Source organism: Tursiops truncatus, chromosome 11 (assembly GCF_011762595.2).
Source record: "Tursiops truncatus isolate mTurTru1 chromosome 11, mTurTru1.mat.Y, whole genome shotgun sequence".
In the NCBI taxonomy this organism is placed as follows: domain Eukaryota; kingdom Metazoa; phylum Chordata; class Mammalia; order Artiodactyla; family Delphinidae; genus Tursiops; species Tursiops truncatus.
The window spans coordinates 60088430-60111055 of NC_047044.1; the positions used below are offsets into that span (position 1 = coordinate 60088430).

Genomic DNA, 22626 nt, shown 5'->3' on the forward strand with positions numbered 1-22626 from the left:
AAGCTTAAAGTTAGCAAGAAATGTGTAGGATCAATAAGAAAATAATGAAAGTATAGTATGAGTCAATCAAAATAAAAATTCCAAAAGATTTTATTAGGGGAACCTGACAAAATATGTCCAATTCATCTGAAAGAATAAGAGACTAATTAGGAAAAAAAAATTTTAAGTAGTAATAAGGGAAAATATTAAAACTTTCATAAAGGAAGAATTATTAAAACAAAGTGTCGGACTTTCCTGGTGGCGCACTGGTTGAGAGTCCGCCTGCTGATGCAGGGGACACAGGTTCGTGCCCCGGTCCGGGAAGATCCCACATGCCGCGGAGCGGCTGGGCCCGTGAGCCATGGCCGCTGAGCCTGCGCATCCGGAGCCTGTGCTCCGCAATCGGAGAAGCCACAACAGTGAGAGGCCCGCGTACAGCAAAAAAAAAAAAAAAAAAAAAGTGTACAATTAGGTGGCATTTAGTGCATTCACGATGTTGTGCGACTACCACCTCCCTCTATTTTCAAAACTGTCATCACCCTAGAAAAGCCCCTCTGTCCATTAACGAATCACTGCCCATTCTCCCCTCACCCCATCTTCTGGCAATCACTGTCTCTATGGATTTTCCTATTCTAGATATTTCATATAAATGGAATCATACAATATGTGACCTTTTTTGGTGTGGCTTCTTTCACTTAACTCCAGGTTCACTCACATTGTAGCATGTAACACTACTTCATTTCTTTTTATGGCTGAATAATATTTCATCAAATGGATATACTACTTTTTTTTTTTTTTTTTTTTTTTTTTTTGCGGTACGCGGGCCTCTCACTGCTGTGGCCTCTCCCGTTGCGGAGCACAGGCTCCAGACGCGCAGGCTCAGCGGCCATGGCTCACGGGCCCAGCCGCTCCGCGGCACGCGGGATCCTCCCGGACCGGGGCACGAACCCGCGTCCCCTGCATCGGCAGGCGAACTCTCAACCACTGCGCCACCAGGGAAGCCCCAGGATATACTACTTTTGTTTATCCATTGGACATTTAGGTTGTTTCCACCTTTTGGGTATTATGAATAGTGCTGCTACAAACATCTGTGTACAAGTTTCTGTGTGGATGTACGTTTTCATTTCTCCTAGAAATATACCTAGAAGTAGAATTGCTCACTTACAAAATTTTAATCTAAAAAGTATAAACAACAATATTCACCAGAGCATTACTTATGACAGTGAAATTTTAGAAAAAAAGTATATCAGTAGGATTAAGCATATCCTAGTACAAACATACTAAGGAATTCCCATACAATCATTTAAAATGATGATGTAGATGTATATTTATTATTATTTATGGAAAATATGTTTATGATATTCTATTCAGTAAATATAAGATTATGGAGAATTGTGAACAGTATGATTCTACTTCATAAAACAATATGCAGACTTCTTTGTAAATTGTACACAAAGGTACAAAAAGATATCTGGAAGGATGATCACCAAAATTTCAACAGTGATTTTCTTTGGATAGTTAATGTTCAATAAATTTTTACTTTACTTTCATTATTATTTGAATAATATTTATTTTACTTTCAGTATTATTTGCATTGTTTAATGTTTTTACCAATATCACTTAAACAGGTTACTTAAAAATATATTTAGGGAGTTACCTGGTGGCCTAGTGGTTAGGATTCTGGGCTTTCACTGCCTTGGCCTGGGTTCAATCCCTCGGGAACTGAGACCTCATAAGCCACGCAGCATGGCCAAAAAAATAAAAAAATTTTTTCCTATCCTCAAAGGTAAGTTTTCTAATTTTAGCTCTATAGATATTTATAAAGTGAATGCTTTGAATTTCCCCATTTCCCACAATGAAACTGTAATTTACATAGCAGTGTGCGTAACCAGTATTCTCCCTTTAGATCATGTATTCTGCACCTATATGTTTATGGTACCAAACATGCTCTGTATAAAGAAAAACAGAGGTGGTTCCTGCCCTTCAGGCATTTAAGATCTAAAACACTGACATACCTAAAACTGTACAAAGAGCAGCTAACAAATGTCTTAGATATTTGTTTGTATGTATTTGTACATCTGTGAATTTACATCACCAGAAAGAACTGAGCAGCTATAATCATCCTTGTTCTTAGATGAACAGAAGTCAAGAAATTCCAAAATCACTAAATTGAGTCGGTTCAGACCTAACCAGTTTCTCAATTTTTTACTTTCCTTTTGCAATAGAAGATTAAAACAAGTGAGTTTACACACACAACCATTACTTGATATAACATACAGTTCAGCAGCAATTTTAAAAAATTTTAGAAGGGCAGACAAATCTTGTGAGCTTTAATAATATTTATAATGTACCATTTTGTGACCTGGGATATGGGTAAAAGAATATCCACTGTATTATCCTTTACACCTGCCTAGATGTCTTAAATTATTTCACAATCATTTTTGAAGTGTTGAGTTTTTTCTCGGGGGGGTGGGGGTGAGATAGGTGAGACAGGAATTAGCTGAGATTACAAAAGGAAGTAAAACAGTGATTGAGTAAAACCAAGTTCTAGAAAGGTAAAAGGAAAAAATAAAATTGTTTTAATGTACAGAAAACCAAACAACTCTTAAGAAAATAGGGACAGAAAAATGATTCATTGAAACAGAAATTGAGAAACCTAATTATCATTATATGAAGTGTCAACAAAGTGTTCATCAAGGAGAATGTTTTTCTAGCAAACTGTCTATCAAGTTCACAACCAGGCCAACGAGAGATGAAGAAACAGAAAATCCACGGGTAATCTTAAAAACCTCTACTGTCAACTACTGTTTTTACTAGAATGGTTTATGAAAGAACAAAGCATACTGGTTGGAATTTACTTCCTTTGGCAGTTGTGGTAGTTCAATGACTACACCAATGGACAAGAAACATAATGGGTGAGAAAGAACGTGAAGGTCTAGACACAACAACTTGAAAGAGCTGCCTTCAACTAAGCGATTAAAATCCTACTTTTAAATGGATGGAAGACAGAACTTTTATTGAGAGGTGGGCACTAATATGTGTTGAGCACCTATTATGTGCTCTCACATGTTCTCTACCTCATTTAAGCTTAATAATCCCATGGGGGTAAATATTAATACTAACTCTCTTTTACAGATAAAGAAACCTCAGCTCATAGCGGATGAAGAACTTCCCCTAAGTCACATAGCCAGTAAGAAGCAAAGTTATGATTTGGTTCCTAGTGTATCACTCCCCTGTCTACACTGAATATCTCATTCAGGGCAAACTTTCTTTTTCTTTCACAAAGAATTTTCAATTACTTCTAGTTTCAGAGCTGGAGTTATTTCGTCCAGCTAAACTGTTCAATCTTATACTACACAGGATGTGAGACTTGTTCATCTGCAAAAACAGTATTTAAAACAAAAAACAAACCGCAGTATTTTGGCTTTAAGATCCCACTTACAGTCAGTCATCTATAACTTCCCATCCAGAAGAGTACTAACCAAGTAGAAAAACTTTTCCCAACAACTGTTCCCAATCTCCCAACAATTTTGTGGATTTTTATATTGTACTTTCAAAGAGTCATTTCATTTTCCCTCCTAACAGCAGCATAGCAAACAGGAAAAAAAAAGAAAAAACAGTACTCTTTAGCGAGTGCCTGTGTTTGTTCATAGTACCAACATCTCACGGGAGGTTGGGAATAGAAATGGGGGTGGTGTGGAGGTGGTATAAGAAAACAGGAGACATGACACAATGTGACTCATTTATAAACAGAACCATTCATGTGCAGCAGTAGCTTTCATTTTCAGCCTCCATTTCAGGTTTCAGAAGGCAGCTGCATGGGCCTGATGGTGGTTTTGAACCAGAACTAGAAAAGCCTTAGAACTTGACTTCTGAACAGAAGCTCATGTTTTCCAAACATAGCCTTTATATTTTTGTTTCCTCTAGGTACAATATTGTAGAGCATGCTGAGCACAATGCCAGGTATCTCCAAACCATCTGCTCTACTGTGGTCCTGGGATACCTTGCTTTTATGAGAGGGTCTTCAGATGATGCAACATTAGTAGTCCTTCAGTAACATTCTCATTAAGAGAATCATTCTGGACAATACTATCTATAATACTGACGCTTTATGGAGCTAAAAAAATGAAAGGTTTGTTTAAGTTTGATGCTTAGCTTTTTGGAAAGGGACCAATTTCTTGGGTGGTACCACTTTTAAACAGCATCAAACTCCTTTGCAAGCAAAGCTACGATTAAAACCAAACAGTCCATGGAGTAAAAATTTTCAACGCTAGGAAAGAAGTACGGGAAATGAAAGTGCCTATTTCATGTAACCCTTATTACATGTGCCTATTTCTTAAAGTTTAAATGCCTATTTCTTAAATTTTTATGGTAAAACCCATCTAGATAATGTAATATGATAATACTTTATAATGTCTCCATTCTGGTTATTGCAATAAAATTTTAAGACTTAAGTCAATTATTCATCAGAATGTTTTCAGGAATAAATCAAAGAACCATCAGTAATTTAAGTCTGGATGCATCTGAATTTCACATTTCAGTTAAAAATAATACAATGTGGGGACTTCCCTGGTGGCGCAGTGGTTGAGAATCCACCTGCCAATGCAGGGGACACAGGTTCAAGCCCTGGTCCAGGAAGATCCCACATGCCGCAGAGCAACTAAGCCAATGCACTACAACTACCGAGCCTGCGCTCTAGAGCCTGCGTACCACAACTACTGAAGATCACATGCCTAAAGCCCGTGCTCTGCAACAAGAGAAGCCACCGCAGTGAGAAGCCTGCACATCGCAAAGAGTAGCCCCCGCTCAGGCAACTAGAGAAAGCTCGCGTGTAGCAGCGAAGACCCAACACAGCCAAAAATAATAAATAAATAAAATAAATATAAAAAAGAAATGCAAAATAAACGACCCTTCACAATCCGGCCCCAATTTCCCTTAAAAAAAAAAAAAAACAACATTGTACCTGCTGTATTAAAAAAATAATAAAATCAGGACTTCCCTGGTGGCACAGTGGTTAAGAATCCACCTGCCAATGCAGGGGACATGGGTTCGATTCCTGGTCTGGGAAGATTCCACATGCCATGGAACAACTAAACCATGCACCACAACTATTGAGCCTGTGCTCTAGAGCCCGCGAGCCGCAACTACTAAGCCTGCGCACCGAGAGCCTGAGCTCGGCAACAAGAGAAGCCACTGCAATGAGAAGCTTGCGCACTGCAATGAAGAGTAGCCCCTGCTCGCCACAACTAGAGAAAGCCCACGCGCAGCAACAAAGACCCAATGCAGCCAAAAATAAATAAATAAAATAAATTTATTAAAATAAAATAAAATAAAAATAATAAAATTAAAATTTTAAAAAAAACATTGTATATCATGACAATTTTTTTCCCTTTTTTTTTTTTTTGCCGTGCCGCATAGCTTGTGGGATATTAGTTCCCTGACCAGGAATCAAACCCACGCCCCCTGCAGTGGAAGCTTGGAGTCCTAACCACTGGACCGCCAGGGAATTCCCTATCATGACAATTTTTCATGTGCAATCTTAAACGGTAATAATTCCTGTCTCAAATCTCAATCCTTGAGCTCCATTTTAAGCATCTTACATTACAAATATCCGTATTTAAATAATGTAAAAGCAGCTGGATATCAGCTATAGTGTATTAATGATCTTGCTCCATTAGATTACAAAATCTGGAAATAATCTTATAGGAAATCTGGAAATAATCTTATCTGGAAATAATCTTATAATCAGACAAAAAAGCTTAAAATGTAGTTCTAACTGAAAACATAGTATGGAAATGTAGTTTTTGAAAATCTTTGTTTATAGAAGCTAAAAGCAAAGCTACAAAATACATTTCCTCAGAAAATTAAAAACAGAATTACTTGGGAGTTCCCTGACGTTCCGCTGGTTAGGACTTGGCGCTTTCACTGCCAGGGCCCAGGTTCAATCACTGGTCGCAGAACTGAGATCCCCGCAAGCCGCACGGCACGGCCAGAAATAAATAAATAAATGAAAAAATTAAAAATTAAAAAAAATAGAATTACCATATGATCCAGCAATCCTACTTCTGGGTATATATCCAAAAGAACTAAAAGCAGGATCTTAAAGAGATATTTGCACACCCAAGTCACAGCCACACTATTCACAATTGCCAAGAGGTGGAAGAAAGCCAAATGGCCATCACAGATGAACGGATAAAGAAAATGTAGTATATACATACAATGGAATATTATTCAGCATTAAAAAGGAAGGAAATCCTGTCACATGCTACAATACGGATGAGCTCACAAGACATTATGCTAGATGAAATAAGCTTGTTGCAAAAAGACAAATACCCTATGATTCCACTTACATGAGATATCTAAGGTAGTCAAATTCATAGAAATACAAAGTAGAACCTACTTTGTATGGCTGCAAGGGGCTGGGAAGAGGGGGAAATAGGATTTTAATAGGTATAGGTAGTGTTTCAGTTTTGTAAGATGAAAAAGTTTTGGAGATCTGTTGCATAACAATGTGAATATACTTGATATCACTGAACTGTATGTACACCTAAAAATGGTTAAGATGGTATATTTTATGTTATGTGGTTTTTACCACAATTAAAAATAATTATTTAAAAATATCTATATTACTTTTCATATTCTTTCGTTTTAATCAATTTTTCCTAAAACTACATAAATGCTAGGGATTTAACAGCAACCAAGCAAAAATATCATTAAGTACATCACAATATATATATACAAATCTCTTTCCTCTTTCCATGCATCTTCTTTTACAAACTTGAGCCAAAATTATAAATAAAAGTAAAAACAAGTATTAAAGGACATGACAGCATTTTTATTTATTTTTTTAAATAAATTTATTTTATTTTTGGCTGCGTTGGGTCTTTGTTGCTGTGCATGGGCTTTTCTCTAGTTGCGATGAGCAGGGGCTACTCTTCATTGCGGTGCGTGGGCTTCTCGTTGCACTAAGTGTAGGTAACTATAACGCAACAGCAACTGGAGCTCCAAGAAGGCCCGGGAACATACCTGTTTCAATGAATTCCAAGAGCCTAACACATCAGACACACAATAAATGCTCAATAAATTTTGCTAAAATTCAGACTTCCCTGGTGGCGCAGTGGTTAAGAATCCGCCTGCCATTGCAGGGGACACGGGTTTGAGCCCTGGTCTGGGAAGATCCCACATGCCACGGAGCAACTAAGCCTGTGTACCACAACTACTAAGCCTGCGCTCTACAGCCCACGAGCCACAACTACTGAAGCCCGTGCGCCTAGAGCCCATGCTCTGCAACAAGAGAAGCCACTGCAATGAGAAGCACGTGCACCACAATGAAGAGTAGCCCCCGGTCACCGAAACTACAGAAAGCCCGCATGCGGCAACAAAGACCCAACGCAGCCAAAAATAAACAAATAAATTTATTTAAAAAAAAGAGAGAGTAGTAGTATAATGGAAAGGATACTGATCTGAAGTCAGAAGACCTCTATCACTCTGTAAATTTTGTCAGTGACCTTTGGCAAGTCACTGAATCTTTCTACACCTTAGGTTTCCAAAAGGAGGGTATTGGAGGCACTTCCTTGGTGGCACAGTGGCTAAGACTCCATGCTCCCAATGCAGGGGGCCCGGGCTCGATCCCTGGTCGGGGAACTAGATTCCACATGCATGCCGTAACTAAGGAGCCCACGAACTGCAGCTAAGGAACCCGCCTGCTGCAACTAAGACCCAGCACAACCAAATAAATTTTTTTTTTAAAAAAAGGAGGGAATTGGAGAGGATCCTCACCCCCCTTCTAAGCAATCCAAACAGGGTCAAGTTAATGAAGAACATATGGAATAATCTGAAATGATCCATCTCAATAGCATTTAACCTTACTTAGATTATTTGCAGCAAATATTTGATTTCCTGTGAAAACGTTTCAAATTTTTTTTTCAGAGATGTAGATTTTTTGTTTTGTTTTTCTTTTGTTTTGGCCTCACCGTGCGGCTTGCAGGATCTCAGTTCCCTGACCAGAGACTGAACCCAGGCCCATAGCAGTGAAAAGAGCCGAGTCCTAACCACTGGACCACCAGGGAATTCCTTCAGAGATGTAGATTTTTTTTTTTTTTTCAAAGATGTAGATTTTTAACTGAGTTCTCTCATCTTGTAATGGGCAAGTCTTTGTCTTGACCTGGGTATTTTATATTTTAACCGCTTCTTTGAAATCATTAAATTATTATTTATTTTACACACAGATATAGGGTGAGAAGGATTCATAGTAAATTAGACAGGCATGCCCAACTTATCAAACGAGTTATACTATGCAGTTTCCATAAGCCACTCAGAGTTTCACACACACTGGAGTGAGGGACTTCCCCGGTGGTCCAGTGGTTAAGACTCCATGCTCCCAGTGCAGGAGGCCCAAGTTCGATCCCTGGTCAGGGAACTAGATCCCGCATACATGCTGCAACTAAAGATCCTGCACACCACAACAGAGATCCGTGCCGCAACTAAGACTGGGAGCAGCCAAATAAATAAACGAATATTTTTAAATAAATAAATAATTAAAATTAAAAAACACTGGAAGGAAAAGTATAAATTCAAATTACAGCCCAGATTTGCAACCAACTCTGAAGAAAAAAACTTTCTTCAGAAACTTTTTCAGGGTCTTTTAAGGGGCCCAATTCTTAAAACCTAGAATAGTATTAACAATGTAGTCATAGTGTGGCATATACCTTTTAAATAATGCTTCAGAACACCAGGGCCTGTATAATAATGCTAAATGTTACAGAAAGGTATAGTACTATTGTGATATCCCTTCTGTATGAAATATGAAAAATATGCCCTGTTTTTCAATTAAACAGCAAATTGAAAATTTTCAACTAATTATTATCTATTAATGTTTACAGACACCCAACCAGTAACTTACAAAGTGTTATGTAATAAAGCTTTTCTACAGATGTTCATCTTACATTTAAAACATTTTCAAGGAGGGAAAACAAAACAATCAGAAGCAAGGAATGAGCAGAACTAAATTTTTAGTGCCAACATTTATATGCTACTTTACAAAGTAGAACAATTAAAGGGAAAGGGAGATATGAGAACAGATACTAAATTTTTCTGAAACACTAGGCACCCTTGTGCTCGTTATTTAATTAAGAACTAAAATGGCCACATTACACAATGCAACAGGATTTAACAATGACGTCATTGACAGAAAGCCACTGGAATGAATAAATAGGAGCAATTGAAAAGGTCTCAAGACTGCCTTCTCAGTCTTTTCAAATCAATCAAGGCACCTACGTTTTAAAGGAGACCTTTTCTACTTAAACTGAACTCGTTTAAAAAGCACTTAAAAAATCACACTAAGAATCAAATATAATATTAGATACAACAAATGACGCAGAAACATTTATATTTGATAAGAGTATTATTATTTTAAAATAGAAAATTCTCTTGTATGACCTTTTGCACTAGAATGTTAATTTTGAACACATTTAAATCCTCTAAACCTACTTATCACTAATGTTCAAATGAACTAGTCTAAAATACAACTCTCTTAACAAATTAGGTCTCAGCAATCTGACCCCAAGTTTAGCGACACTTGGCAAACCAACTCTGGTATCGCATTCAACTTAACTTCTAAGAGACATTTTCCTGACCCCGATAAAACTGAGCAGATGTGAAATTTTTATTTTTAGTGCCTGAAATTTGCTTCTTGAGTGTATTATAGCCATCAAGGAAATGTGCTCTATTCTCTTGCCAAAGCCCACCCCTGCACTCTTTATTAGGCAGAACTCCCACAAAGTCATCCAAACTAAGTCTTTCAAAACCAGGCCCCTCCTCAACCTGGGGGAAGAGTTTTCTGGATTTAGCAGTGGCTGAGAAAAAATCTGAAGCTTTAAGCTTAAAAAAAAACAAAAACAAAAACAAAAAACCAAGATCTTTGAGCATATGACTAGAAAATGAAAGGGAAAAGGGTGCTGATAAAGGGGAAAGGGTGTTGATTAAAAAAAAAAGCTGCTAACTTAAAAAACAACAAAAACTAAGAGCCTATAGATCATTTCACTGTCTGGAAACTAAACTCAGTTTACTGGGTGGTCTCTTCTTCACTACCACCCACCAGGGGCAGAGCTGTGAAAAACAGGAATACAGAGACGGCGGGCTTATTCGGTTCTAAGTTTGTGCCTTTGCCTGTATATTCAAGCAAACAAACATAGTGAAAGTCAAAATGACAGCTTAGAAGATATTTAAACGTCACCTTTAAAAACTAATAAATGTGGGAATTCCCTGGCAGTCCAGTGGTTGGGACTCCTTGCCTCCACTGCTGGGGGGCGGTGGGGGGGAAGGGGGATGGGTTCCTTAGATCCCTGGTTGGGTAACTAGGATCCCAACAAGCTGTGCAGTGTGGCCAAAAAAAAAAAAAAAAAGAAAAGAAAAGAAAAGTAAACATACTAACCTGCAGTCTTCCACAACCATGTAATAATAATGTCTCACTTTGCAGAGTGCTATCTACCTACCTCTCTGTATCTTGTAGCTTACAACATGATTTCATATCCAAAGCTCTTTCCACTACATCATACTGCCAAGAGGTTGAGTTTTTCTAATAAAATAACTATATACCAGAAAAACCATATATCAGAAATAACTATATATGAGACACTTTGTAGCAGCCGCACAACAGCTAAGGAGCACTAACCTTCCAGGAAATGACTTTATTATCTTTCATTAAGGCTGAAGTCAGATCAATTGAAGGGGAAAAAAATGTTGCACAAGTATGACTAACCAGAAAGAAACATGTATCTTCAGAAACCACTATTAATAAAGCAATCTCAACTCTCACAAAATGGCCTTTCAGAGCCTCATTCTCTCCTTAGTGAATGTCAAACTGCTGCTACCTTACAAAAAGGCATGCATTTTCTAGAGCTCAGAGACCATCAGTAACAGCTAGGTCGGTAGCCCTATCTTATGACATAGTAAATGGCAGACTTCCCCAGAGCATGATTTAGCAATGAAAGTGTCTCAGAACTGTTCCTTAGAGCTGAAGTTATAAACCGTTTAAAAATTGAAAGGATCCAAATTATTACTAACTAGAACAATCTCAGTTTTGCTTTCCTTTGAAGAGCAAAACTGCTGGATACAACAACCTAAGAGCAAAGAGAAAACAAACACACAAATGTAGATTACCCAGAAAGTGTCTAATTTTCCAGGCTGTTGGGTTCAGTTTTTATTAAACTTTTCCCATTTCTACTCCCATAATTTTTAGCCTATAAAAAACTTGCCAGCTCTAGAGCCTTAAATTTCAAAGAAACAAAAATATCTTTTCCGAAACATTTTAAACAGTCTAAAGGATTTCTCATGTCCCAAGTTAAAACTAACAGGTAATGAATGCCCCAGACTAGAACTAACAGCAAGTAGTCTCATCACTTAAGTGCTTCCCAGTATCTCAAAGTACTCATCTAGAAAATAAGGCAGTTGTATGAGACGATTTTCTCAGGTCCCTTCCAGCTCTAACTTTCTATTCCAAGATCTCCAATTCACTAAGAAAATTACTGTCTGTTAAGGCTCAAAATGTACTAATTTTAAACACACTACAAGACTGTGAGAAAGCAGGGAACTTGAGCAGACCTCCCCAGCACAGATTTTCCTAAACTGCAAGAGGCAGGAAATATGGTTGCCTATTTGTTATCCTCTCTTACATAAGAACCAGTCTAAACGGAATGAGAACTCTATAATAAAAGTAAACAGTTAATAAACCCACACATATTCCAACAGAAGTAGAAGTTTGGTGGTATTAAACTATTTCCCATCATAACTTGTATATATCATGCCATAATATAAAAATGTGTATGTATCCTAATGTGCTTTATTAAAGATTAGCTCCATCACCATGGAATTTAAAATGATAAATTCTAAATAAACTAACTTTCACCTTTTAAAATAAATGTTTTAAATTTCAAATTAACCAATACTAGTGAACATAGTTCAAAATAAATGACTGAATAGTAGCATCAACTGATTCAACATACATTCCAATATATACCTCTTCCCTGACGACTCTTTCCCCTTCAAAGTTCTCCTTATTCCCAACTCCTCTCAGCTCCACCTCCCCAACTCCATTCTGGTCCCCACTCCCTTTCTCGCCCCTCCCTTCTCAACCACACACTACTTTCAAAGCAGACTAGGAAGTGGCTCTCTAATATAGGAAGTATGAGAATCACCTAGGAAGCCTAAGAAACAAAAAATAAATTAATTAAACAAAAAAAGAATCACCTAAGAAGCTTATTAAAAATACACATAAGTACTTTCAAGGTAAGTAGGAGTTGAAAAAATTAAACCTTGCTTGCTCAGAGGGTACGCTCTTCTTGTTAACTAAAGATTAACCAGGGAACTTATTTTGTTGAAAAGTCCTTTGGAATCCATCACTTTTCCCTTGCTTACAGTTCATAAGAAGTATCTGATGATTTAATAACTGCCCTACAAATAGGTTAAGTTTATAACCAATTCCTATCCCCGCAGGGGTGAGCCCTCAGGCCAAATAAAGCCCTCACTGGTAAGAATGGTTTTATATTTTTAAAGTGTTGCAAAAACCAAACAAAAAAGTACATGTAACTGAAACCACACGTGGCCCACAAGGCCTAAAATATTTACTGTCTGGCCCTTTACAGAAAAAGTTTGCCGACCCTTGTTCTGTAGCACCAAAGGCACTGAAAGTACAGAGACCCCAGGGACATTGCCCAGAAGGGCTCCTTTCTCATCAGATTAACTGAGGAAAAGAAAAAAAGGTTCCATTAAGTCAGTTCCAAATGACTTAGAATCATTGCTATTTCTCTAACTGACTTGCCCTGAAGAAAGTGTTACCCTCAAAAGATTCTACTCCCTTCTTTAGACTCAACAGTTTCAGCTGGGATGCTAAGTAGCTCTGGAGATAAATACGAAAGATTTCAAGCCTTACCTGAGGCATTTGCTATAGCCAAGGGCAGGCTTGGAAGCTGGTGCACCTGGATTCCTGAAGCACCCAATGCACTGAGGTTAATGGTCTGGAGGCCAGGCATGGAGGAGAGTTGAGCAGCATTCACAGTGACTGTGCCAGCAGGGATGGAAGCAGCTGAGGCAATAGGTGTAAGGGTGGTACTGCTGCTGCTGGTCTGCCCCAAGGAAACACCCTGCATTGGGGCCAAGGTGATTGTCTGGGCCTGTGGGTTCTGAACTTGGAGGTTCTGCAGCTGAAGAGTCTGCCAACTGACCTGTCCATTGGGCCCCACTGTTGGTGTCCGGATGATGATAGGGCCAGAGTTTGGAACAGCCTGAAGCTGAAGGTTCTGGAGGGTTTCCTGGGAGATAGCTTGAGTTGTAAAGGTCTGCCCTGACAGTGGGGCTGCTTGGAGGGCCTGGAGGGCCTGTCCCCCTTGAACTAGTTGAGGCTGGATGAGAATTTGTTGTTGTTGCTGCGTCTGCTGGTTTTGCTCTCCCTCTTTTTGTTGACTTGCTTGCAGTGAGCCTCCAGATGTCTGGTTCTGCTGGATGTTCAGAGCATCAGATCCCTGCAGCCCACTGACCCTCTGCGGTGTCTGGCTTTGAGAGTTGGTCCCTGCTGATCCGCTGGTGGTAAAGTTCATAATTCCCATGTTGCTGGTGGTAGTAGTTGTTGAGTAGCTATTGGCATTGGTGAAAAAGGAGCTGGAACTGGCTTGTGATGATACCAAACTGGCAGAACTGATGGCAGTCCCTGAGGTGACAGGCTGTGAGCCACTCTCCTGGGACCCAGAGCTGCTGATCGTGACTGCCTGAGAGCTAGGAGTCAAGGTAGCTGCAGAAACGCTGTTGACAGGTAGCAAGGTAATATTCCCATTCAGGGCCACTGGTACATTGGTCACATACTGAGTCTGTCCTGAGAGTACATTATTAGCCAGGCCTTGGAGGGGGACAGCCTGCTGGAGTAGGTTTGGCATAGCAGCAATGATGTTGCCTCCACTTCCTCGATTTGTGATGATCTGTTGGTTTGCACCTGGTATGATCTGTATCTGACCTGAACCATCCTGCTGCACTTGGGCCCCAGTGGCAGCAAACTGCAGCTGTTGCCCATCAACGGTCTGGAACTGTGGGATTACTTGATACTGAATATTAGGCATCACTCCAGGCAATCCTGTCAGGACTTGCTGGTTCTGTAGGTTGGAGGTGGCAGCCACAACATACTGCCCACCAGAGACTGTGCGATTCTTGGAAGACTCACTGCCATTGTTGCCACTGGTACTGCTGCCACTCTGTTCCTTCGAGGTAGGGGTAGCCCCAGAGGAGGAAGAGATGATCTGCCAGCCATTGGCACCCTGGGAAAGTTGTGTGGCTGTGAGGTCAAGCTCACCTGTGCCCCCTGACTGGCTTGGGCCCTGGGAGTTGTTGCTGTTTTCATTGGGTGACTCAATTCTGCTGCAAGTTGCTGCCAGGAGGGCCAAAGGGGATGGCTGGGATTCCTGGCCAGAAATAAAGGAGAGGAAAGGAGTTACTTTAGTGACACCCATCTGCCAGCCCAGGGGGTAGTACACAAAATATAAACAGCAAAACAACAACAACAACAAAAAAAACCCAAACAAAAAGCTGACCTATCTATACTGCTGAAATTCTCATTTGGGGGGATCTCCAAGCTACTTGTCTCTCTGTGCTTACTTCCCTATCTATAAAAGTTCAGCCCTTTCTTAAAAATTTTCCTATGAAAAGACAGACAATCATCTATGAATATTTACATCCTCTCAACACCTTCCCCACTCTGTCCAGATCATCACTTACCTGCCCTCCTCCTCCTCCACTGCTGCTGCTACTGCCTGTGCTGCTGCTTCGAGCCTGAGAAAAGGCACCACCACCATTACCATTGCCCCCATTATTGCCACCAACTCCTTTTTCAATCTTCACCACAGCTGTCATTTCATCCATGGAGTGATCTTGGTCTAAAAAGAATTTGAAAATAACTTAAAGTTCGAGAAAGGAGAAGGGTAAAGTGAGGAAGGGTAAAGGAGGCTGTGATGAAACAGAAATGACTAACAGGAAGGTGAAAGGCGCCAGTATTAAGAAAAAAAAAAGGATTGGGGGAGAAGAAACAGTTGTAGGACGAGTAGGATGTAAACTAGGCTAGGTGGTGCCAAAACTGGGCCTCGACTCTCCCTTGCACAAAATTAAACTCATAAAACACTGAAAAGGTGCTTTTGATATAGGAAATGTGAAGGTCGGTGGGCATGTTGAAAGAGTTTAAAAGTATCCTGGGGAAAAAAAGGATAGGTAAGGCACAAAACAACACGTGAGTGGATGGAAAGCGAGCTAAAAGTAGGGTCAAAGGAGGTAAGGAAAAAGAAAAATTCAAGTGTAAAAAGTAACAAGAGGAAAGGAAGAGAAAGGGGAAAAGAACAGATAAAAAGTTTGAGTGGGGAAACATCTGTGAATACTAGTAAGGGGCTAAAGAGGTCCAGGCGTTAGAAATCAGGCGTTTCGGGGCGGCTACAGGGCGGGCCCTAGAGTGAAAGGGCGGTTTCGGGGTGAGAGGCGTGGAAAGGGCGGGACGGTAGGGGGGGAGGGGTAATTTGCGGGGGGGAGGGGTAATCTACGGCCGGGGGGTGGGGGAGGGCCCTGGGGCCGGCGGCGACCAGAGGGCGGACCAGGGAGGCGGTTGGCCCGGGCGGGGCCTGCACTGCTCGGGCCGCCCCCGCGGCTCCAGCCCCCGGCAGGAGGAGCCTCAGGCGAGCGGCCGAGTAGTGGGGGGTAAGGCCCGTCCCCCGTGGCCGGGGCGGGCAGGGGGCGGGCGAGGCCACGCTGCCCCCTCCCCCGGGGCGGGTGGCCCATCCCCCTCCTCCGCGGAGGCCCCGCCACTGCCCCTTCTCCCTCCCTTCCCTCCGCCCCGGGCGGGACCAAGGCCGCCGCCGCCGCCTCCCGCCCGTCCCCCCTACGGCGGGGACCGCCCGGTCGGCCCTCGCGCGCGCCCCCTCACTCCCCTCCCACCCCTAAGCTTGGAGTGGACTCATCCTTACCGCTCATGGTGGCAGCCGAGGGACGAGCTCAAGGGGGTCCTGTCCGGGGGGGTTGGGGGGGGCCAGGAAAAACGCGGACGCTGACGAGGCAAGCGAACCCGGACCGGACAGGGAGGGGGGGGGTAAGGAGGAGGGAGCAGCGCGCCACAAGCCCGGCCTAGGCCCCGCCCCTTCACTGCTGCCCCGCCCAATGAGGGAGGGAGAAAGGAGGGACTTGCAGAAAAAAGACGGGTAGATTGCCCAATGGTAAGACTCGCTTGCACTCTTAAGGCGTGCAAGACAAAGTTGCGTGCGAGGTGTCCGCCCAAAAAGAGCGCTCTCTCAGTTTTAAAGGCCAATGAAAGACGCAGGAAGTGAAGGTGGGCGGGAACTAGAGTTGATAGGCTTGAAAAGAAGCCAGTCAACTGCCCGGCGGGCTCCCTGAGAGGTAGGGATAGGAAGAGCTTTCATTGGACTGACAGAACAACAACCAACCAGAACCCTGGACGTGCCTGGGCAAAGTCCTGGTGGGAGGAGGTAAGAAGTAGACAGGAATGGGATAGGATGAAACTGATCAAAACCAGTCAGAAATCAGGCGGGCAGCCAGGAAAGTTATGATTGGATTAACACTGAAAAGAGACACGATAGGACGCAAGTTGACGTGAATAAAAGCCAATTGAACGCCGCGTGAGCTCTGAGGGCAGGAACTTGGAGTGGGCAGAGGAGAATTGGCGTCTCCCTCAGTCATTCAGTCCAATGAGGCGGCGGGGGGAGCCTGGCACCGCCTCCAACTTAGCCAATGGGCGTTACTAGAGCCGGGAGGGAACAGGGCTGTGCCAGGAGGAGTCCGTCGCCATTTTGGCCCTCCTCAGGGAACGTCTTCTCCGTGATTAGGTAGCAACGCTTCAGCGGAGCCGTGCAGCTCAACAAGTGTCAGGGCCGAGCTACTCGGCACGTAGGTCTGCCTTGACACCAGGGCTCGTCTGAGTCTTAATGTAACCGCTCTTAAAAGTACTTCTCAAGTCTCACTCTCCCCCGGGTGGGCGGACAGGCAAGCGGATGCCTCTGAATGTGGTGTAAGCCCTGTAGATACAAGCGCAACGAAATCTGGGGAGGGTGTTCACACATTCAGTTAATAATGTGCTGACCAATTTGAACGGTCTTTGTGACTGCAGCAAACGCCCTTTTATTAAATTCCCCCCAGACAGAGGTGCTAGCTACTTAAGGCGGGTTAAGTTTTCAAGAGCTTCCCTTTGAAGACTAAAGCATGTTGGAGAACTTCCCAGAGTCAAGATTCTGTAAGCCACTTCCCCCCCGCCCCCTTTAATTGTAAATACAGTCTAAGCAAAAAGCAAGCTAGCAAGATAGAGTTCCTGCTTTTTGCAACTACAAAGGTTAAAGGAGATCTTTCCTGAGACACCTGAATTTCTGGTCTCCCATTCTGCCTCTCCTGTATCCTAGTTTTGGTGGAGGCAGCCTGGGTGGTTTGTTAATAACATGACAAGGTCATTCTCTTTCTCACTTGTATGTTATATGTTGGCACTTCATTATCTGCAATTCAGCACTTGATAGTGTCACGTTTTGAAGTCTGGATTCCCCCAAAACTGAGACCTCTTGCTGTTTTGGGCAAGGCCTGAAGGTGAAAGCCTATAGTGTTAGGTGCCTAGGTCAGCTAGGCGTCTTGCATTCCTTATGTCATTCTCATAAGGAAGATATTAGTATTAGAGATATTATGTATTTTATAAGTGAAGAAATTGAGGCTGGGAAGTAACTTGCCCAAGATCACAAAGCTAATAGGTTGTACTGCCATATTCCAACCCAGAATAGTCCCACAAAAAGTCTTCTATAAATTCTTAAGTGAATAAAGCAATGCCTTGTATAACCATTTATAAAAATGGGCTTAATAAAAAAATACTTTAATTTTTGGCCACACCCCACTGCACGTGAGAGCTTAGTTCCCTGACCAGAGATTGAACATGCACACCCTGCATGTAAGGTGGCGTCTTAACCACTGGATGGCCAGGGAAGTCCCAAATTTATTTAGTTTTTAAAAAGCTTTTTTTGTTACCTTCTAACTCCTGAAAAAAATCCTGCCCATACTTCCAGAACAGCTCAAATGGTATCATACTCCTATAAAACATCACATTTCCATTAATAGCATCTCTCCCTAGGTCAAAGTTTCTCAGAATATAATATCAGAGGCTTTACTGGTATCCTCTGGACTGCTTTTTTAAAAAGGTGGATTCCTAGACCCCATCTCAGACCTAATAAATGAGATTCTCTAGAGTGGGGCATGAGAATATGCATTCTTAAATAGCTCTTTCAGGTGATTAGTCCCTAAATCAGAGTTTAAGAAACACTAAGGGAAGAAATTGGAGAGAAGAAACTTCCAGAAGGAAAGAAACTTCCTGGAGGGAAGAAGCTGTATTACTCATCTTTGTAAACCAAGCTCTGGAGATTCCAACAGCTGTTTAGTGTATTTAGCAAAGGACCACACCCAAACTTGCTGGGGGGGGGGTGGGAGGGAGGAGGAACTAACAACGTGGAGCAGCCCTCTGAACGTTTCACGTGCTCTGTCTAATCCTTTCAACCAATTTAAGAAATTGTCATCCTCTTCTACAGATGAGAAACCTGAGGCTCAGATACTTCAGTTAAATTATGACTGTTTTGTTTAGTTCCAACGCTTGTGTTTTTTCCAGCAATTCTAAGCTAGTCTAAACCTGAAATGGGGACTAGGGTTTGATTTTATTCCACGTAGTGAGAAAAACGGCCTAGATTTAGACTCAGAAATTCAAGAGCCACCATCCTTTTCACAATACTCTCTCCTTGCTTCTCCAGGACAAGACAGAATTCAGATCCTGGCTAGTGAGGGATGTCCTCGACATAAGCTTGTTTATTGATAGTTCCTGAGAGCATATGGACATGATCCATCTTGTCCAATTCATCTGTGAAAACCTGAACAAATTTAATTTTTTTAAATTAATTAATTTATATATTTTTGGCTGCGTTGGGTCTTCGTTGCTGTGTGCAGTCTTTCTCTAGTTGCGGCGAGCGGGGGTTACCCTTTGTTGCGGTGCATGGGCTTCTCATTGTGGTGGCTTCTCTTGTTGTGGAGCACAGGGTCTAGGCGCACGGGCTTCGGTAGTCATGGCTCGCAGGCTCTAGAGTGCAGGCTCAGTAGCTGTGGCGCACGGGCTTAGCTGCTCCGCGGCATGTGGGATCTTCCCGGACCGGGGCACGAACCCGTGTCCTCTGCATCGGCAGGCGGACTCTCAACCACTGCACCACCAGGGAAGCCCTAAAACTGATTTTGAAGCTGCTCTTTGATTCTAGCAATTTCCCACTTAGCAATCTGGTAGCGGGAACATTTTACAAATTAAAATACACAAATGATTCAAAATTCTCCTTTTATACCATCATTGTAACCTCCCTCTCAGTAAGCTCTCAACTACAGCTGTTAAGAACAAAACACACTGACTAAAATTTCATTTACCTGTCCTACCTTCTCTAGGATAAAGGAGTATAGGAAAGAAAAATAGTCCCTGACAAGAAAATTAAGTCTCAACTGTCTTATAAACCTTTACATTCTAGCTCTCTGAACAGGAAAACAAGCCTAGATATTTTACATCATGCACGCTCAGGTCATTTGCAAGGCAATGGTGACTTGGAGAAGCTAAATGGATCATCACAACACGCCCTTCAGTCTTTTCAGGACCCTGCAAAGGCAAGTAACTAAGAAGAACTCTAACAAGAAGAGGTTTCTTTCTGTTTGAGAAGCCCAGATGAAAATGTTGATGAAAAATCCGAGACAGGCTACAGATATTCTTTACTATTATTATTATTTAAAATGACTCATTCTGCATCTTTGCCGGCTTTGTTTCCTTACCTGAGATCCATCACGGTTCATCCCTGCCTAGACTCTGCCTGGTACTTGGAAGGCCTTCTTCCAGTCCGGCAACTAGTGGTTCTGGTGGTCTTGAAGGCCCTGGACGAGGAAGAAAGGCTGGGGGAACCGGGGAGGGGTTTTCTGTCTGAGAGTTGGGAGGCATAGTCAAGAACACAATTTAGTTATTGTTGGAGCTGAACTCTGGCCCAAACTTCTGGAATATTCTCTTTTCTGAAGAAGACTGCAAGAAGACAGGCCTGACTGTAAACCCAGCTGATGGTCCCTGCACCTTTAAGACCCTTTGGCAAATAAAAGTAGAGGTGGTTTCAGGCATGGTGGGAAAGAGGAATAGAAACTGCTGAGAGACACGATCCATCTGCATTCTTGACAGCTAGAGGAGGCAAGTTGGAGTCACCAGGGAGGCTCAGAGAGGAGCCTGGACCCCACAGTGAACAAGCAGAGAGCTTCACTGAACATTTAAATCTGACCCCTAGGGACTCCAGCTGAAAACAAACACATAATCAAAACATTTCCCTCCCTCAAATATCCAACCCCCTCAGGCTCCTCAGCTCACCAGACCTGGAAGGAAGCCTGTGCTTACTGCCAAGTTACCCTCACCAGTCACCCCCATCGCCACCGCCACCCGGACCTCTGCACCCCCAGGGTGACTGGGGTACTGCCCGGCAGTTCAGCATTCAAAACAAAACAAAACAAAACTTCCTCTTTTAACCAAAAATGAAGCAGTTTCCTTTTCTCCTTCCTCTCCTGGGGAAGAAGCCCTGAGACCCCTCCGGAGTCCAGAGCTGAGAAGAGAGCTGCACCACCCCCAGCTTCCCACTCCCAGAAAGGAGAATGGCCCCGACTGGTTCAACAGGTCTATAAAAAGGACCTGCCCTGCCGGGGCACCCACAGCACAGGCTAGAGGAGGAAAGGGGAGGGGACCGGAGGGGCGCTGGCGGGGACTGGCCCGGTTTCCCCCTCCCACGGTACTGGGGCCACCCTGAGGGCGGGCAGAGGGCCGGGCTGGGGGTGGAGGGAGCTGGATTCATAAACAAACCCGCCTGGGCCACGAGGTGCCCAGAGGAGTGGGGTGGGGTTTGCCGGCCTCTCAGGCCCAGCCTGGAGCTGGGACACTGGTGTGGGCCGGGCCGGGGCCTCTCCACCCCCAGTTTCCGGCTAGCGGTGGACCAGCTGGCTCTCCCCAAGCGCTATACCCCTCCTTCCTGCTTTGCCCTCCCTCCCTTGAGCCCGAAAAGCCAGCTGAAGTTCGTAGAGGCCTGACACCTGACTCCTCTTTTCTCCCGGAAGTTTTCACTGTTCCCCCAGGAGAGTGGGTGGTTCCTGTGGGGGAAAGGCCCTGGAACACCATGTTCGTACCTTCTTGAGGTGCCCAGGGAGATGGTGGAGAGGGCAGGCGCTTCACAGGCTTTTGCCACCAAGAAAGGTTTTCCCAGCGCTGCCCTGAGGCCGATGCCCAGCCTAGAGGTAACCCTTACCGCGTCCTGCCTTCTCTCTGCCCTCCCCTCCCCCACCACTGTAGGTGATCAGAGGTGCCTGGACAAAAGTCCCTGGGTGCCTTCCAGGAAGAACTTACCTTCAGCCACTCACAAGACTAGTAACTAATACTTGTAGATAGTATAGTGTCTCTTTCTTACTGATTGGGAAATAAATTTAGAACTTGAGAAGTGTGTCCAGCCAAGGTCTCAAGGCAGAGGTAGGTGGGACTCTCTGATGCCAATTCTACTCCAGCATTTCCGAAAGTGTGGTGGCATTGAACATTTCTGTATGTGTTCTTTGAATAAATTTTTATTTTTATTTTATTATTTTTTTATACATTTATTGTATTTTATTTATTTATTTTTGGCTGCAGGTCTTCATTGCTGCGCACGGGCTTTCTCTAGTTGCGGCGAGCTGGGGCTACTCTTCGTTGTGGTGCGCGGGCTTCTCATTGCAGTGGCTTCTCTTGTTGTGGAGCACGGGCTCCAGGCGCCAAGCTTCAGTAGTTGTGGCATGCGGGCTCAGTAGTTGTGGCGCAGGTGGCTAGTTGCTCTGCGGCATGTGGGATCTTCCCAGACCAGGGATCGAGCCCATGTCCCCTGCACTGGCAGGTGGATTCTTAACCATTGTGCCACCAGGGAAGTCCCTAATAAATTTTTAGAAAGAAATTGAACTACATACCAAACCTATCATTTCACAGATGTTATTGTTAGGGTGAAGAAAAAAGTAATGGTATAGGGACTTCCCTGGTGGTCCAATGGTTAAGACTCCGCATTCCCAATGCATGGGGCCTGGGTATGATCCCTGGTCAGGGAACTAGATCCTGCATGCCGCAAGGAAGATCCCGCACTCGGCAACAAAGATCCCGCATGCCGCAACTAAGACCCGGCGCAGCCAGATAAATAAATATTAAAAAAAAAAAAAAGTAATGGTAGGGCTTCCCTGGTGGCGCAGTGGTTGAGAGTCCGCCTGCCGATGCAGGCGTGCCCTGGTCCAGGAAGATCCCACATGCCGCGGAGGGGCTGGGCCCGTGAGCCATGGCTGCCGAGCCTGTGCGTCCGGAGCCTGTGCTCGGCAATGGGAGAGGCCACAACAGTGAGAGGCCAGCGTACCGCAAAAAAAAAAAAAAAAAAAAGTAATGGTATATTACGGAACAAGGGGAGCCTGATTGTGGTAAAAATAGGAAGGTGGAGTGTGATGGATGGACCTAGAAATTATCATATTAAGTGGAATAAGTCAAATAGAGAAAGACAAATATCATATAATATCACTTGTATGTGGAATCTAAAAAAAATGATA

General features: G+C 43.2%; 1 protein-coding gene and 1 long non-coding RNA gene across 2 annotated transcripts in view; both read right to left on the reverse strand.

Moving 5' to 3' along the window:
- Nucleotides 1-16051, reverse strand: part of SP1 (Sp1 transcription factor) — a 42757-nt gene extending 26706 nt beyond the window's left edge. The window contains exons 1-3 of the mRNA XM_033866608.2: nucleotides 15966-16051; nucleotides 14737-14894; nucleotides 12908-14423 (exon numbers count right to left, since the gene is read on the reverse strand). Coding sequence (XP_033722499.1) covers nucleotides 12908-14423; nucleotides 14737-14894; nucleotides 15966-15972 — 1681 coding nt within the window. The 5' untranslated portion in view covers nucleotides 15973-16051. The remainder of the gene's footprint in view (nucleotides 1-12907; nucleotides 14424-14736; nucleotides 14895-15965) is intronic.
- A 2764-nt stretch (nucleotides 16052-18815) lies between these two features.
- LOC141275872 (uncharacterized) lies at nucleotides 18816-21201 on the reverse strand. The gene is made up of 2 exons (XR_012324387.1): nucleotides 19831-21201; nucleotides 18816-19248 (listed from the first exon to the last, which is right to left on the reverse strand). It is a non-coding gene; the product is annotated as an uncharacterized lncRNA (long non-coding RNA).
- Between the last annotated feature and the right edge of the window lie 1425 nt (nucleotides 21202-22626).